This window comes from Typopeltis vanoorti, chromosome 2 (genome assembly GCF_054136105.1).
Source record: "Typopeltis vanoorti isolate ZY-2024b chromosome 2, IOZ_Tvanoo_1.0, whole genome shotgun sequence".
Taxonomy (NCBI): domain Eukaryota; kingdom Metazoa; phylum Arthropoda; class Arachnida; order Uropygi; family Thelyphonidae; genus Typopeltis; species Typopeltis vanoorti.
Window position 1 is genome coordinate 84,505,441 of NC_143550.1, and position 18,508 is coordinate 84,523,948.

General features: G+C 36.6%; 1 protein-coding gene across 1 annotated transcript in view; it reads right to left on the minus strand.

Annotated features, from left to right (window-relative positions):
• Positions 1 to 18,508, minus strand: part of LOC150109219 (uncharacterized) — a 672,102-nt gene that overhangs the window by 443,172 nt on the left and 210,422 nt on the right. Inside the window, exon 14 of the mRNA XM_090401856.1 lies at positions 14,195 to 14,277. Within this exon, the coding sequence (XP_090257982.1) occupies positions 14,195 to 14,277 (83 nt within the window). The remainder of the gene's footprint in view (positions 1 to 14,194; positions 14,278 to 18,508) is intronic.

Consider the following 18,508-nt stretch of genomic DNA (forward strand, 5'->3'; position numbering starts at 1 on the left):
CAATTTATTGGAGACTGAACTAATGTAAGGGATTGAGATGCTACCTTTAAAATCAGTAGTTTCCATAGTACACTGCCTAGGAGGATCCAGAAGAAATTCCTTAATCGTTTTTTCAGAATATCCATTTTGTTTAAAGATAAGAGAAACGTGATTAATTTCTTTTTGTAGCTCATCTCGTTCATTTAAAAGAGAGCGTGCTCTGTGTCCTAAGGTAGAAATAGTTCCAAGCTTTTGTGGTGGAAAGTGATGAGATTGACAGTGCAGATATCTGTTAGTATGAGTGGGTTTTCTGTATATAGAGATTTTAAATCTATCAGAGCATCGTGTAAGAATTACATTAGGAATGGAAGGGCAGTTATTTTGTTCTAGTTCGGCAGTGAATTTTATATTAGAATGCTGGTTGTTAAGATGATGAAGAAAATCCATGAGAGATGTGTGTCCGTGACTCCATATAATGAAAATGTCGTCAACATAACATCTCCAAAGTTTCGGAGGTTAAGTGAGGACGATGCGGCTTTCGTTTCAAAATTTTAAAGGAAAATGTTTGCTAGAACCGGGTTGCCCATTGCTAGGCCTTGGTTTTGTTTGTAAATGGAGTCCCTATATCTGAAGTAGCCAGATTGAATACAATGCTTTAATAAAGCAAATATCTTTTTAGACAATTTGTCCTTTAGTAATGTTAATACCTCCTCAGTAGGGACGTTAGTAAATAATGAGATAATGTCAAAACTTGCTATGATATCATTTTCACTGATTGAAATATTTTTGATATGAGAAACGAAGTCTGTGGTGTTTTTGATGAACGATGAAGATTTATTGGAGAAACACTTGAGGTATTCTGCAAGATGTTTCGAAAGCTTATAAGTAGGACCATCAATTCCTTCCACAATTGGGCAAAGAGAGGCATTTTCCTTGTTGATCTTCAGAACACCATAAATGCGTGGCATAGAGAGCGTAAAGAAAGGCGAATATTGTGAGGAAGTTCAATTGTAGTCTTTAACAGATTGTTTGTGCAGTTTTGTAGTTCCCTTGTTGGATCATCCTGAAGAATTGAATATGTAATGTTGTCTTCAAGCAATTGAAGCATTTTATTGTGGTAATCTTCAGAATTGAGGATGACTGTGGCATTGTCTTTATCTGCAGGTAAAATAATGATGTTTTTGTTCTTTTTAAGATTCCTTAAGGCCTGTCTTTCGGCAGGAGAAAGATTATTTCTTGGAGGTTTAGCATTATTGATAATGAAGATGGATTCAATATGGAGAAGTTTTGCCAAATGATTAGGAATAAGTGAACTGGCTTTTTCTATTTTAGTAAGTAGAGATTCTTTTGGAATAAACTTAGTGAGGGAATGAAATTTAGACCTTTGCTTAGAATATCTTTTTCTGCAACTGTTAAAACATGTGACGAATTGTTTACTACAACTTTGTCAAGATTAATACAGGCTTTAGTAGGAACAGATGTGTTTTGTACTCTCTTAAGAATCTCAAACTTCTTGATAAGATTAAGCTTATTATTATTTTGTATCCGTGTTGCTTGTGCTTCACTGTTAAAGATAAAATTATGAAAATTATCATTATCCATAACCTCTCCAAGTTTTTGAGTTAAAGACCTTTTACATTGAATAAAAAGGCAAGACAGCATTTTGTATCTGAGATTCTTTCGCTGAGAAGATATAACTTTGCTTTACGATAAATTCTTTTAGCGCGTTCTGTTGTTATTTTTTCCTGAAACGATATGAAATTAGGAAAAACTTGATTGAATTTACACCATTTGAGGAAAACTAACCTATTGATTCTCAGTCCTATTTTCTTCAATGTTTTTTTATAATTTTTTTTGATGTCAGTTAGAGATGCCTCATCATTTAGGCTATAGATGTATTCCTGAGCTTCTACTCAGTTGCTATGGTACATTTTAAAAAATAAATATTTAATGACTTTAAACCAAGATAAAATATCAAGTTTTAATGAAAATGGTACAACTAGTTTCAGCCTTTTACAGCCTTCAGTGGATACCTTTAGTGGATACCTGATGAAGGTTGTAAAAGGCTGAAACTAGTTGCATAATTTTCATTAAAATTTAATATTTTATCTCGGTTTAAAGAAAGTCATTAAGTATTTATTTTTTAAAATGTAACATAACTGAGCAGAAGCTCAGGAATATATATATATATATATATATATATATATATATACACACAGTATATATTGTAAAGGGTATTTACTCGGATTATAGACATTTTAAATCATAATTTCACTGACTAGAAACACTGAGATAAGGTAAAATAAAAACTTTAATTAAAACACAACTAGTTTCGTCAGAAAGCCTCAGGTGTACAAATTATCACAAACTGGAAAATAGCAAGATAAAATATGGACTTCTCATAAAAAAGTTAGGAATAAACAGTCAAATTTGAACTGGTGTGAGGTGTTAGTGAGTGGAACTATCTTCAGAGCACCAGAACTGAATTACTGTGCTGAATTTCTTTTGATATTACCACTAATATCCATAAATGCGCTGACAAACTAAAAAGGTGCATCTTAGAATCAAAAGAAATAGCTCTGGACCCCTTGCACATAAACAGCAATTTAAGTTATAGCTTACCTGACTCACACAACAGAGTAATTCAGTTCTGGTACTCAAGATAGTTCCCACTCACTAACGCCTCACTCTAGAAGCCACGCGAATGCCAGTTCAAATTTGACGGTGTTTATTCCTAACTTTTTTTATGAGAAGTCCATGTTTTTATCTTGCTATTTTTCCAGTTTGTGATAATTTGTACACCTGAAGAGGTAGGCTTTCCAACAAAACTAGTCGTGTTTTAATTAAAGTTTTTATTTTACCTTATCTCAGTGTTCCTAGTCAGCAAAATTATGATTTAATATATATATATTTTTATACCATTGTAAAACAGTTTCTTCTACTATTTCATAAGCAACATATCTAAGTAGAGCTCTTCAGGTACACAGAATAATAAATAGATCCGGCATTCTTAACACAGAAGATGAAACCTTCTTTAGGTTTTGAACATTTGAATTAGAACATCTACTCAAATACATTAATTTATTTCTAATCACTTTTGAAAGTCTCAACTTTTCCAGTTGAAAGATTCATTTAGTTAGTTTCCTTTCTGGAATCTTCTATTAATATTTGTCTAACTGTCACGTTTTCTTAAAACTTCTTAAAAACAAATTCTCTGATCACCGTTCTCAAATTTCCCTTCTCTTTTTCTTGTTTTATTTTCACTTCCAAGTACTGAACCCTCTCCTTATCAGATGTCAATTATTCATCAATCTCTCGGTGAGCACATGCACATCATGTAAATGGCGAGCGAGAATTTAGGTAGTAATGGTTGAGAAGCTGTCATCATTAGCAAAAAGAGAATGTCTTTATAAAGAACGACAGATATTTCAACACTTAACAACTGTGAATTACAATACAGAAGACTGGAATTATTACAACTATCAGAATCTAGTAAGTATGTGAGTCTTAAATGCTGTACATTCCATTTCATAAATTAAACACTACACACCAGGGCTAAACTTACCTGTTCAAATGAGAATGCCCTAACCACAGAACTAAACCACATTCTCAACACTTTCTCAGCCAATGGCTATCCCCCCCCCCCAAAAAAAATCCAAAAAATATTGAAACCAATAAACCACAACGTCCCCTCCCACCAACAACAAGGATTACTCTAAATCCATCACCATACCCTATATCCGAGGCACCTCGGAAAAAATTATGAAAATCCTAAAAAAAACATGACTTAATGTCTTGTTACACACCATATAAAAAATTGGCATCCCTTATTCGTTCTGCTAAAGACTACCCCCCCCCTCACACCTACCTGGTGTATACCAGGTTCCTTGCAGCTGTAAGCTGTCCTACTTTGGACAAACCGCCAGGACAGCTAATATCAGAATTTCAGAACACAAGGACTACATCCGGTTTCACCAATACAGCCACTCTGATCTTGCAGACCACGCGCTGGATACCCCCACAGAATACATGGAAGAAAGCCACGATAATACACCGTAGTAAATTCAAATACGAAAGGCTTTTCATGGAATCAGTCTCAGCTGTTTCCATGAAAAGCTTTTCGTATTTGAATTAAAATCAGCCTAAGAAACAATCCAAACCTAAATAAATTTGGTTGCATGAGACTGCCCCAAAGTTGGGAAACCTACATCAGAAGACCTTCAGCGCAATCGCCCAAGAATACCAACATTGCCTGCTAGGGGGCACCATCAGGACTTTTAGGAGAAAGAATAGCTTCCTGCTTCTTCCTCATTTACTATTTGTTGTGCTTGCGTGCACGTGTCTTGTTTTCAAGTTCCTGTGAAAATGGCAACGTGACGTTCCCAAAATATTGGAAGTGTATTAAAATTTATTTTAATGTATATCTAGTATACGTTGTAATTTCCTTAAGCTATTTAGTAAAAATGCATAACCAACGTCTAAGCCTTTCCACGAGAATTATGATAATCCACGGAGATGCCACCACACGTAAGGCATGCCATTACGGTAAAATGAAGTTAAAGCTATAAAGACAACTGAATCGTCTTGCCTTCCTAAAACGCTGCTGGGATATCCAGGTAGTAACAAACTGTGTCAAATTTAAGCACTGTTTCTCTTTACAAAAGGCTCTTTGTATTTATAACCGCACCAGCCAAGCTTTGGTGAGGGAACAAATCACTACGACTTACTGTTTCCTGAATGATGCTAACTTAGCATTTGAAGATGACCTTTCAAGCACCTTAAGCCATGAAATTTGGTCTATTTTATACGACATCTCGTGCACTGCTGTGGAGAAAGAATTAAAAAAAGTAAGAGATCGACACATCAAAAAATTTGAAAATTTAAAAAAGAACTTGAACTCGAAACCACAACTTCCTACCAAAACGGTAGTCGACTTTTCGTCAGTTAGTGTGAAACCTGAAGCACTCGACGCTCTCTCATGTGGCCACAATTTTGCCATTACGCCCAGAAGAATACTTGCTGAAGATATTATGATACGAATTGAACGCGGGATACGACACCTTCCAAACCACGTCGCCAACGATATTAAACTGGATGTGGCTTTGTGTTCTGACCAAAGCAAAACCACCAAAAACTAACATGCCCAGTAAGGAAATTAAATCTCTACTAGAATTAAAGAAAAACAAGAAAATAATAATAATCACCAAAGCGGATAAAGAGAACGCCATAGTATTGCTTAACCAAAAGGATTACACAGGTAAGCTGAATGCTCTATTGTTAGATCGGGTTACTTACCTCCCTATCGAGTACAATCTCACCAACTCACAAATTAGAAAACTCCACAGGCTCCTTAAGAAGGTCACTTCTTGGCCTGTAGAAGTCACAAACAAATTAAAACCATTTAACTCCCCCCCCCATATTTATGGACTCCCAAAAATACATAAGGAAAATGTGCCATTATGTCCCTTAGTGGATGGCATTGATTCTCCCACATACAAACCAGCTAAACATTCGGCCAAAGCTCTCACACACTATACTGGCAACACACCTTCACACATAAAAAACTCAGCCAAATTCAAAGCCAGCATAGAAAACCTTACACTCAAACACACAGACTTAATGGTCAGTTTTGATATCTCCTCATTATTCACAAATGTCCCACTTAGAGAATACTTAGAGCTAATCCAAGGTAAATTTCCTCCCGATATATCAGCCCTATTTCAGTTCACAATAAACTCGGGTTATTTCATTTGGCAAGGAAAATTCTACAAACAAATAAAGGGGACAGACATGGGGTCTCCACTCTCCCCACCCTTGGCCAACTTTTATATGGAGACTTTTGAAGAGAAAGCCTTAAACTCTGCCCCACAAAAACCAACCGTATGGCTTCGCTATGTTGATGATATGTTCACTATTTGGCCACATGGCTCTGATACACTCCTCTCCTTCCTAACACACTTAAACAACCAACACCCCACAATCAAATTTGATCTGGAAGAAGAAAAAAATAACTGCCTTCCTTTCTTAGACACACTGGTCACTCGCCAGCCTGATGGAAAATTCGTTTTCTCAGTCTATAGAAAACCCACCCATACAGGTAGATACATTCACCAACAATCCCCCCCCCCCCACACACAACAATATGGAGTCATTAAGACACTACACAACAGGGCTAAACTTATCTGTTCAAATGACAATGCCCTAACCACAGAACTAAACCACATTCTCAACATTTTCTCAGCCAATGGCTACCCTCCCCCCAAAAAAATATTGAAACCAATACCCCCCCCCCAATCACAACAAGGATTACTCTAAATTCATCACCATACTTATATCTGAGGCACTTTGGAAAAAATTACGAAAATCCTAAAAAAAAAACATGACTTAACATCTTATTACAGACCATATAAAAAATTGGCATCCCTTATCCGGGTTATCCGTACCAAAACCGTACCAAAAAAGTAAAGACCAGCCCCCCCCATAGATCAACCTGGTGTATACCAGGTCCCTCGCAGCTATAAGCTGTCCTACTTTGGACAAACAGGAAGGACAGCTAATATCAGAATTTCAGAACACAAGGACTACATCTGGTTTCGCCAATACAACCACTCTGGTCTTGGAGACCATGCGCTGGATACCCGCCATAGAATACAGTGGAAGAAAGCCACGATAATACACCATAGTAAATTCAAATACGAAAGGCTTTTCATGGAATCAGCCTCAGTCCTAAGAAACAATCCAAACCTAAACAAATTTGCTTGCATGAGACTGCCCCAAATTTGGGAAAGCTATATCAGAAGACCTTCAGCTCAATCACCTAAGAATACCAACATTGCCCGCTAGGGGACACCGTAAGGACTTTTAGGAGAAAGAATAGCTTCCTGCTTCTTCCTCGTTTACTGTTTGTTGTGCTTGTGTGCACGTCTTGTTTTTAAGTTCCTGTGAAAATGGCAATGTGACGTTGCCGAAATATTGGAAGCGTATTAAAATTTATTTTAATGTATATCCTGGTATACGTTGTAATTTCCTTAAGCTAATTAGTAAAAATAAAAAGTAAAAATTCATAAATTAAAGATACCAAGTAATATATAGGGGGTGCTGAAAGCTGTATAACTGAGAGGAGACCTCCACATAGCCTTTAAAGGAATGCAGACAACCGACCAGGGCTTCTGAACTAATGTCATATTCTCACCTTCTCATGGTGCACCCTGTTGGGTATCTACTTAGATACTGAACGAACGACGATGGGCTGGCAATTTGGGATTCAGCCAACCAAATTGTATTCTTATTGGTTAAACCAAAATAAAAAAAGACAAAACATAAAAAAAATTTCATGCCGGCTGGGACATCGCCTGGTTAAACAAGGTCCCCGTTGTTTTCGCCAGGGAACCAGGGCGAACAGCGAAAAGTCAGTTACTGGAACAAATCTGAAAATACACCCAAACTCAACATCACCAGAGTTAAAGATCGGTACTATCAACATAAGAAGCCTGAATGGCAAAGAAATGGAGCTAGCTGAGGAATTAGATAAGTACCAGATCGACATAATAGGAGTGACTGAAACAAAAAAGACCAAAACTGGGGAGATCTTTCTGAGCAATAAATACAAAATGTTATATTCAGGCAATGACAATCAAGGAAAAGAAGGAGTAGCCATAGTATTCAACACAAAATACGAGGCTAATCTTCTTGAATGGCAGTCAGTCTCAAGTAGAGTAATGTGGGCAAATATGAGAATGGAGAACTGGACAATGAGACTTATTTGTGCCTATGGTTATACAGAAGATTCTACTTAGGTAGAAGTGGAGGAATTTTTTTGAGGCTTTAGAAAAAGCAACTGACACAATGAAAAAGGAAAAGTTGGTCCTTGTTGGGGAGCTAAATAGCAGAGTAGGAAATGATTGTGAGACATACAAAAATATTTTGGGAAAATTTGGAGAAAAGAGCAAAGCTAATAATAATGGCAAATATCTGTTGGATTTCTGCTCAGGACATGGACTGGTTATTACTAACACCATGTTCCAACATAAATATGTGCACAAATTCACATGGAGAGAAATGGCATGGAATAAGAAAAGTCTCATTGACTATGTTATTGTTGATAGTGATGTTTTCTCCATCGTGCAGGACACCAGAGTGTACAGAAGATTTGAAATTGGAAGCGATCACTATTTAGTATTGAGCAGGATAAAATTGAATTTCATATTGAAAAGAATAACATGTAAGAAAGTTTTAAAGCAATTAAAAGTTGAGCAGCTCTCAGATGTGAACTGTAGACTAAAATACATAAAGATTATTGAAGAAAAAAATGAAGGAGTTCGAGAACAAGAACCAAACCTTGGAGATTCAGTGGCAAGCCTTGAAGAAAACACTGATTGATACAGCCAGGCATGTGGTGAGGTTGTTTGCAAGGATAGAAAAATCAGAACTCCATGGTGGACACGGTAAGTTAAAGAGGCAGTGAAGGAAAAGAAGAAATCATGTCAAAAGTTCCTGGCAAATAAGTCAGCTTGTGCTCTTAGAGAATACAGAGACAGATGCAAGAATGCTAAACACTGTGTAAAACTAGCTAAACAAAAGTCATGGGAGGACTTTGGCAAGAATATAGAAAATAAATATCAAGAAGATGGCAAAATATTCTGGAGGTTGTTAAAGAAGCTTAGGAATGGAGGAAAGAGTGCTGTAAAAGGAGTTAGAGATGATAAAGGTGACATGAAAACTGGAGAAACAGATATTCTTGAAGTATGGAGTAATTACTTTGAAAAATTGCTAAATGAAAGCAGTGATGACAGCACAGTGGTAAAAAACACTGACCAGGCATGCAGTCAGGAATACATATCCATACTTGAAGTAGAGAAAGCCATTAAAGGTTTGAAATGTGGAAAGGCAGCAGGAGTAGATGATATTCGACCAGAAATACTCAAGGTATGGTGGTATATAAGTCTTACAGTGGCTGCACTGCATAGTTCAGAAAGTCTGGACAGAGGGACGAATTCCCAATGATTGGAGTAGCGCTCTGATAGTACCCATATATAAAAAGGGAAATAAAACTGAATGTGAGAATTACAGAGGTATTTCCCTACTGAGTGTTCCAGGCAAGATCTATGCAAGTATACTTGAGAAACGGCTGAGAAGAATTGTGGAAGAAAAGCTTGGTGAAGAACAAGCTGTATTCAGGCCAAATAGAGGCTGTCAGGATCAGATCTTCACTTTACGACAAATAGTCGAGAAAGCATGGGAATATAACAAAGATCTGTATTTAAGTTTTGTCAATTTTGGAAAAGGCATATGACAAGGTACCAAGAGAGAAGCTATTCAATACGCTACAGTTATATGGTGTCAATGGGGCATTATATCAAGCAATACTTAGTCTGTATTTAAGTTGTAAGTCAGCAGTTAGAATTGAAGGAAGTACAGGAAGATAGTTTAATGTTAACTCTGGTGTGAGACAAGGATGTACATTATCCCCTCTGTTATTCATTATCTATATGGATCGCATTATGAAGGAAAGTGGTATTAAACAAGATATCAAAATTGGAGATGTTAATGTCAGCTCTTTTCTTTATGCGGATGATGTTATACTTCTAAATAAATCCGCTACAAGTCTGCAAGATTCTCTGACTAAATTGAATAACTGTTGTAATACAGGGTGTTCGGGATAAATTTGACAGTTTCGTAAGGAAAAAGAAAATCTTCTTTGTATCTATTAAATTTAATGAATTGACAAAAAAACATTACAGGCAGAGTTAATTACAATACTATCAACAAGATTTACCTAAAATAACCACCATTAGCATCGATCACAGCTTCAATTCTGCTTCGGAACCTCGAACAAGCTGATGCTACAGTCTCCCTGGGAAGGGCTGCAAAAACTGTTTTAATTTTATCCATTAACTGGGCTTTTGTATTACTGGAAGTGCGATTGGTGTCTTTTTCAACTGCGCCCCATACAAAATAATCCATGGGGTTAAGGTCTGGGGAGTTTGGAGGCCAAACATTTGGACTGGTGAAGTCGTAGAAATTTTCAGACAACCATTTTTGACTTTTCCCAGAGGTGTGGCAAGGGGCCGAATCCTGCTGCCATACATACGGCCTACCATTGGCTACCCTTGTTATCCAGGGCTTGACTACAGTTAGCAACTCCACGAACAAAGCCCGAATTCCAATGCCAGGGTTCTTCAACACCTGTTCCTGCAGATTTGCGAGGAATTCTGCTGTACGAATGCAATCAGATCGTCTGCTAGGGATCTTTCTTCTTGCTACATCCTCGTAGTCACCATTGCAAGTCTCTAGTTCATGCCTGATTGTTTTTACTGTATTCAGGGAGCATTGGGCAGCAGTCGTAATATCCTTATTTTGATGGCGGGCACGAATCATCATGATAGAAGTTATTCTCTTCCATGATTCAGGTGGGTTCCAGCTATCCATCCTTTCTGACATCTTGTATATGAATGAAGAAGGGTCCAAACTTTTAAATGAAGAGAAGTGTGTGTTAATACATGTAACTTACGGAAAAATATAATTAATTATAAATATGTCAAATTTATCCCGAACACCCTGTAGATATGGTATGGAGGTCAGCACTAAAAAGACTAAGACAATGAAAACAGGCAAAATCATTGAAAATATCAACTGTGTTGTGAATGGAGAACCTGTGGAACAAGTAAAACATTTTAGCTACTTAGGCACGATTTTTAGTGAAGATGGTAAATTAAATATAGAAATAGACAACAGAATCAGTAAAGCTGGTATGGTGGAAAGTCAATTGAATAAATTCATATGGAATAAGAGAGAAATTAGTCAGAACACTAAATTAGCTGTATATAAGACAGTGTTCAAACCAGTTTTAACTTATGGATCTGAGAGCTGGGTCAGACATAAAACACTTGACCAAAGACTAGAGACCGCAGATATGAGAGTCCTGAGAAAGATTATAGGCGTGAACAGATGGCATCAATGGCAATATCGTATTAAAAATGAGGATATTAGCAAAGAACTTGACATTGTCAACATCCAGGAATGCGTTAGCAGAGCTAATTTCAGGAGGTATGGTCACTTAAACAGAATGGGATGGGCGAAGAAAGATTAGCAAAACAAGTGTTCTCTGCCAGGTTAGCAGCAAAACGACCCAGGGGAAGACCAAGATATAGGTGGATGGATACGGTATAAAGTGCCTTAGACGATAGAAATATAAGATCTGATAATGTTGGAGTCTTGACAAATAACAGACTGATTTGGAGGAAAATTGTAAATAGGAAGTTAGTAATGATGTAATTTTTTTTCATGTAGTACTATCATATCCTGTACACCCCTTGAGGGTACATGGCAGGAATTTGATGATGATGAGAAATTATATACTTGGTTTAATCCTTTATCCAAGTGTAAGCAAACAAGTTTGCACGTGAACTATTTTCAGGACTGGGCCAACTCATATAAGTGATGTGAAGTCATTAGCTTCTTTATACGAGTTGCCCCAATTCTGAAAATAGTTCAGTGCAAACTTGTTTGCTCACACTTGGATAAAGGATTAAACTAAGTATATAATTTCTTGGTATCTTTAATTTATAGTATAACCAAGTGGAAAAAATTTCATTTCAACATATCAATATTGGGCAGATCACAACTGCCAGTCATATACAGGGTGTTCGGGATAAATTTGACAGTTTCGTAAGGAAAAAGAAAATCTTCTTTGTATCTATTAAATTTAATGAATTGACAAAACAACATTACAGGCAGAGTTAATTACAATACTATCAACAAGATTTACTCAAAATAACCACCATTAGCATCGATCACAGCTTCAATTCTGCTTCGGAACCTCGAACAAGCTGATGCTACAGTCTCCCTGGGAAGGGCCGCAAAAACTGTTTTAATTTTATCCATTAACTGGGCTTTTGTATTACTGGAAGTGCGATTGGTGTCTTTTTCAACTGCGCCCCATACAAAATAATCCATGGGGTTAAGGTCTGGGGAGTTTGGAGGCCAAACATTTGGACTGGTGAAGTCGTAGAAATTTTCAGACAACCATTTTTGACTTTTCCCAGAGGTGTGGCAAGGGGCCGAATCCTGCTGCCATACATACGGCCTACCATTGGCTACCCTTGTTATCCAGGGCTTGACTACAGTTAGCAACTCCACGAACAAAGCCCGAATTCCAATGCCAGGGTTCTTCAACACCTGTTCCTGCAGATTTGCGAGGAATTCTGCTGTACGAACGCAATCAGATCGTCTGCTAGGGATCTTTCTTCTTGCTACATCCTCGTAGTCACCATTGCAAGTCTCTAGTTCATGCCTGATTGTTTTTACTGTATTCAGGGAGCATTGGGCAGCAGTCGTAATATCCTTATTTTGATGGCGGGCACGAATCATCATGATAGAAGTTATTCTCTTCCATGATTCAGGTGGGTTCCAGCTATCCATCCTTTCTGACATCTTGTATATGAATGAAGAAGGGTCCAAACTTTTAAATGAAGAGAAGTGTGTGTTCATACATGTAACTTACGGAAAAATATAATTAATTATAAATATGTCAAATTTATCCCGAACACCCTGTATGTTACGAAACCGAAATTAATAGTATACTAACATAAAGAAACAATTGTAAAAAGATTCATAATTTTAAATTATGACTATTTTTACACCATTATATGAAAGCAGCAGACTCACAATCTTTACTTTCTTACTCTTCACTTTCACTTCTTTCAATAATCTTTGATATCTTATCTCATTGCACATTTCTCACCTTTCAAATCACCTGTTCCTGCCAAAACAAACAACTCTTTCACTACTTCTTTTTGCTGCAAACTAATACCTTCACTATTATCCTTAATCTTGACACTTGGGAAACATGCTTTCATCAATTTCTCTTATCATGAAATCTACACACCTTTTCCTTAATCCCAGTTTCTTGCATTTGTACATTGCTACTCACTTTTTCTTTCATTCACTCTCTTGCTGTATCACATGGCAATCATTTCTCCAGTTGCTCTAGCTTCTGTTTTTGTCCTACGAAGAATGCTCAATACTCTCTCTCTCTCTCTCCTTACTAAAAGATCATCATCCACATTACTTTCAGCCACTTCTTTCTTGTTCTAATTTATATTTTACACACTATCATTCACTCCTTCCACCCATATTCTCCAGATCACTTTTGCTGTCTTTCCTTACATCATTAATATTAGTCACTTCATTCTTCCACAATACACGACTTGTATTTTTTGTGTGCACAGTTACTATGCATGTATATTCCTTTTTTTTTTTGACAGGTGTGTATGCATACACATGCACAGCTTATTGAAAAAATTGCAGGTCTGTGGAATGCTCCTTATGAGGATTGGTCTACTGCCATCTACTGCCCATCACTACCAATAGTATTTTTCACAGACAATCACAAACTCATGGCAGGATTCGAACCCACAGCCTTTTGGCTGGAGAGTGAATATGCTAACCACTCAGCCAACCAGGCCGGCAATAATAATTATTTTTTTATTAAATTTTATTTTATTTTTTTACATAGTCTGAAAACTCTGCTCTGGCGACCAAACATCAAATTAATGCAGGCCTCCAATAAACAGGAAGATGGTCTCACACTGGGTGATGAAATTTATCTCCCATCTAAAGACAATCACAAACATCAATGTCCATAATATGATTTGAACCTGCAGCCTGTTGGTTGGGGAGGAGGTACCACTTTGTAAATCAGGTTGGTGTGTGGTTAAGAGAAATGCATTTAAGGGACAATGTGATTGATGTGTTGCGCAAAATCTCTGGCACTGAGCTAGTTGACATTATGGAGGTTTGTTAATAAAGTTTTGATAGCAGGTTATATACATATATATTGCTTAAACCCTAAAAAAAGGAAATATCCTATATGTCCTCCATTCTTTTGTCCTATGTTTCAGGGGCTGTCCAAGATGTGATTGTTAACTTATGCATGAATTCAGTAAGATGAAACCAAGAATATCATTCCTTGTATGCCCTTAATAATTTCTATATCAACCAACAGGGGCATTCAAATTTCAAACATTAAACCTAGATGTAGTAATATTCTTTAAAATAGTTTTAAGCTGATCACATAAAATGCGACAATATGCATAAGGTGCAACAACAACATACATGAACAGGTAGCACAATTTGTTCATAAATGTTGATTTTTTTTTTAAATTTTAGAGATAGAAAGATTCACAAATAACATTGTCACTTTAATTATTGTTACCTTATTTCACTTAATCTTTCATAATCTTCTAAAATAGTATTCTTATCCCATAGCTGACTTTTCAGGTCATCATCATACTTGCACTAAAAAATGAGATTTTAATATTAAAATATATATATTTGTTTAAAAATTATTAACTGATAAAAATTATTAACTGACTTAAACACCGAGAAAAAATACAAAAAAGTTCTGGTGAAGTTAGCATTTCTCAGTTAATTTAGTCAGTTAATAATTTTTAAACATATCATTTAATCGAATCAATTACTCGGTAAATAAATAAATAAATATATATATCAATATATATTACTGGGAACATGTACATATATACAAAGCAAGTATTTGTTATAAATACTTGCTATATACTTATTAGTTTATGTACTTGCTAAATACTTAGTTTATGTAATGTGTTGTCTGTGAGATGTATGCTTTGCGAAGAGCGGTGGGAGTCTGGTTAGATGGTGATAGTGGAGTTAATATGTGCAGAAAGTGTAAGGAGAATGAGGATCTCAAGTGTGTTTTGGGTGGCGAGAGTGATATCATTAACGATAGTCAGAATATAAAAAATAGCGATGTGATAAGGAATTCCGATGGCTAAATAATGGGATAAAGAGAATCCCAAACAGTTTTTCAATATGTTGCAAGTAAAAGGAAAAATGTTCATGGTAGAAGGATTTTAAAAAATGCTGAGGGTAGGGAGGTAACCGAATCAGTCGATATAGTGGAATTACTGAGCGAGCACTTTGCAAGAGTATATCATCCAGGTGGTGACATTGAAGGAATGGAAGAACCAACAGCTTATACTGGAATTGTGATGAATGAAGTAGAGGTAACTAGTCTATTACAGAACCTCAATGTCAATACATCTGTGGGATTGGATGGTATACCAGCTTGTGTTGAACATGAAGCAGCTAAAAAATTGTCAGTGCCCTTAACCATTTTGTTTAATTTGAGTCTTGGGTCTGGTTCAGTCCGAAGGGGGTGGAAAGAGGGGAAAATAGTTCCACTGCATAAAGGTGGTTCCAAGGCTACTGTTGAAAATTACCGGTCAATCAGCATAACAGGAATCATTATCATGGTTCTTGGAGAAAATAGTCAAGATGAAAATACAAGATTAGATAGATGAAAATGGGATACTGTATCGGGGACAGCATGGTTTTGTGAAGGATAGGTCATGCCTCAGAAACTTGCTCACGTATTATAACACAGTGATGGCTGAACTGGATAAGGGTAATGGGTTTACAGTGATTCCACTGGACCTTGCTATGGCCTTTGACAGGATACCACATGGAATTCTAATCAGTAAATTGCAGCATATGGGGATGGATATAGGGTTGGTGAGAAGGATAGGAGGGTGGTTGACAGAGAGATATCAGAGAGTGGTTTATTCAGGAGTAGAGTCCACAAGACGGCCTGTGACTAGTGGTGTGCCACAAGGATCTGTTCTTGGACCTCTACTGTTTAATTTGTTCATTAATGATATAGGAAAGGATCTGAGAGGAACAGTTCATTTGTTTGCAGATGATGCAAAGTTGGGTAGGGCAATAGTGAATGCAGATGATGTCAAAATTTTGCAAGATGATTTGGATAGATTGGAGGTCTGGGCTAAGGAGAATGGATGTGGCAAAATATAAGGTTATGCATTTTGGGGTGAAAAGATTAGCAGCAGTTTATTACATTGGTGGAACTGTACTCCAGGAAATTGATGAGGCACGAGATTTAGGAGTGTTGGTGGATAAGGAGTTGAAGTTTAGGGGACACATTGCAAAAGTGGCCAAATCAGCTCATCGAATCATTTGGTTGCTGAAGAATACGTTGACAAGCAGGTTATTGTTCCTCTGTATCGAGCCTTGATAAGACCCCATCTCGACTACTGTGCCCAGATTTGGTCACCTAGGTTTCTTCTTGATGGGGAGGAGGTGGAGAGGATCCAGAGGCGAGTGACCAAGATGATAGCAGGTCTGTGGAATGAACCTTATGAGAACAGGTTGAGGATTTGTGGGTTACAAAAATTGGTTGATAGGTGGAGAAGGGGAGATATGATTGAGACATTCAAATTACTGAAGGGTTTCTATAAAATTAATTCAGAAGATATTTTTGAGAACAGGGCTGGTTGTGGGAGGACATCCATGGAAACTGGGCAAAAGTGTGGTTAGTAAGGGTGTTAGAGCTGGGTTCTTTACTTTTAGAGTGGTGAATGAGTGGAATGGGCTGCCAGAGTCTGTGGTGGATGCTGTGACAGTGAATGAGTTTAAGGCGAGGTATGATAGATACTGTATGAATGTCGAATAGTTGTGATGAATATGATTTGGGGCCTCCCTCGATGAGTCTACGGACTCCCTGGAGTTGCCTGTAATAATAATAATAATAAAGGAGAAAAATAAAAAGTTTTTTAAAAAACATTTCATTAGTAAGATTATTAAAGAATATTAAGAAAAATGTGAAAAATTTCACTATCTACTACATAGTCATCTATGACAAAATATTATTATTTAAATTAAGGGGATATTAAATCTCACCTTGTTTTAAAACCGAATAAGAAACTCAAAGATTGGAATCAGAGAGTTTCTTGCTGAATATAGTAAACTATAACGTATCGGCGACCACTAGCGTGAGCTAATGCAAGTGACCCTAGTACGTAGGACAATACCGGACAACTCGGTATTGTACTACGGAGAAAAAGTGGCAAAGGTGGTGAAGTTCTGATCGCTATTCTTGGGTATTTCCCATAATGTAAAAACACATTTCCTAGGAAATGTAAGCTGTTATTACATTATGGTGGAAGGTCACTACCCAGACCGGTTTCAGCCTTTTTTGAGGCTTCATCAGTGAGTAGCTAGACCAATTATTATTATTACTGCACAGGAATCTCCAGGGAATCCAAAGACCCGTAGAAGACCACACTATCCATACATTATCTATCACACCCTCTCATCGAACCCAGTGACTGAGAAAACACTCACTAAAGACTCTGGCAACCTATTTCTCTCTTACAACTCTCCACAAAAAATCCAGTCCTGATTTACTAACAACATTCTTATTCATTTTTCAGGGGTGATCTCCTGTTCTTTCCCTACTAGCCAATTTTATAATCCTCAATTATTCATAGGAAGCAGACCATTAACTACCTTCATCACCTGCCTACGGATCCTCTCCACCACTACCTCATCCAAAGAAACCCAAGTGACCAGACTTGAACAAAATAATTCAGATGTGATTGCAGGCGTAGACTTTTGTGGCTAATTGGTTCAAAAGATATTCGGTGATTACACTACATTTTTTTTATTATTCGGTTAGATAAAACACTGTAATAATAGTTCCCGACAAGTTTCATAAATCATAGGATTTACATCTTCAGGGGGCAAATAGTATAACTTAAAGTTTAAACAAGAGAATTAATAAATACAAATCATACCCGTCTGGCTATTCATAAAACTCAAATAACAGAATCTCACTCTGTTATTTATTAATTCTATTGTTTAAACTTTAAGTTATACTATTATAACTTAAAGGAATAAAAGTAAATCCTACGATTTACGAACTTGTCGGGAACTATTATTTCAGTGTTTTATATAACTGAATAATAAAAAAATGTGGTGTAATCACCGAAATATATCTTTTGAATTCAGATGTGGTTATATCAAGGACTTAAATGAATAATAACTTGCTTATCAATACTTATTAATGTGTTCTTCAATAACTAAGTAATAATATGAGTCACCTTGGCCACCTATGAAATACACTCTGTTCATTTCAACTTCCTACCCACTCCAAATCCTTATTTCAATTTCCTGGAGTGCACTTCCAACATGTGGTATGCAGCTTGTAATTTTTTTCATCTCAATATGCATAACATTTTTTCACATTACAATGGCATACAATATCTTTTTGCCTATATTGTCAGCCTATTTACATTATTCTGCATGCTTTTGGCATCAGCTTAATTAAGTATTATGCTACATAATTCTGCATCATTGACACACAACTGAATGGTCATCTCCCATATCATTTACATACACGTTAAACAGCTGCAGTCCAAGAAGAGAGCTTCACGATACACTGCAAGTCATCTTCTTTCTCCTGGATTCTGCTCCTATGCATACTAATCTGTGGGATCTATCTATCAAATATTCCATATTTCCAACATCATATCCATCTCCATTTATGGATAGATCTGTGATCCGATCTCACTTTCAAACTCCAAATCCCTTCCATCACATGCTGTTTCAAGTAATTATTATTACTTAGGAAGTGAATAAATTTCATTTTCTTCTCACAATATTATCTTTCCTCTTTCCAATCTATATCCCCATAGTT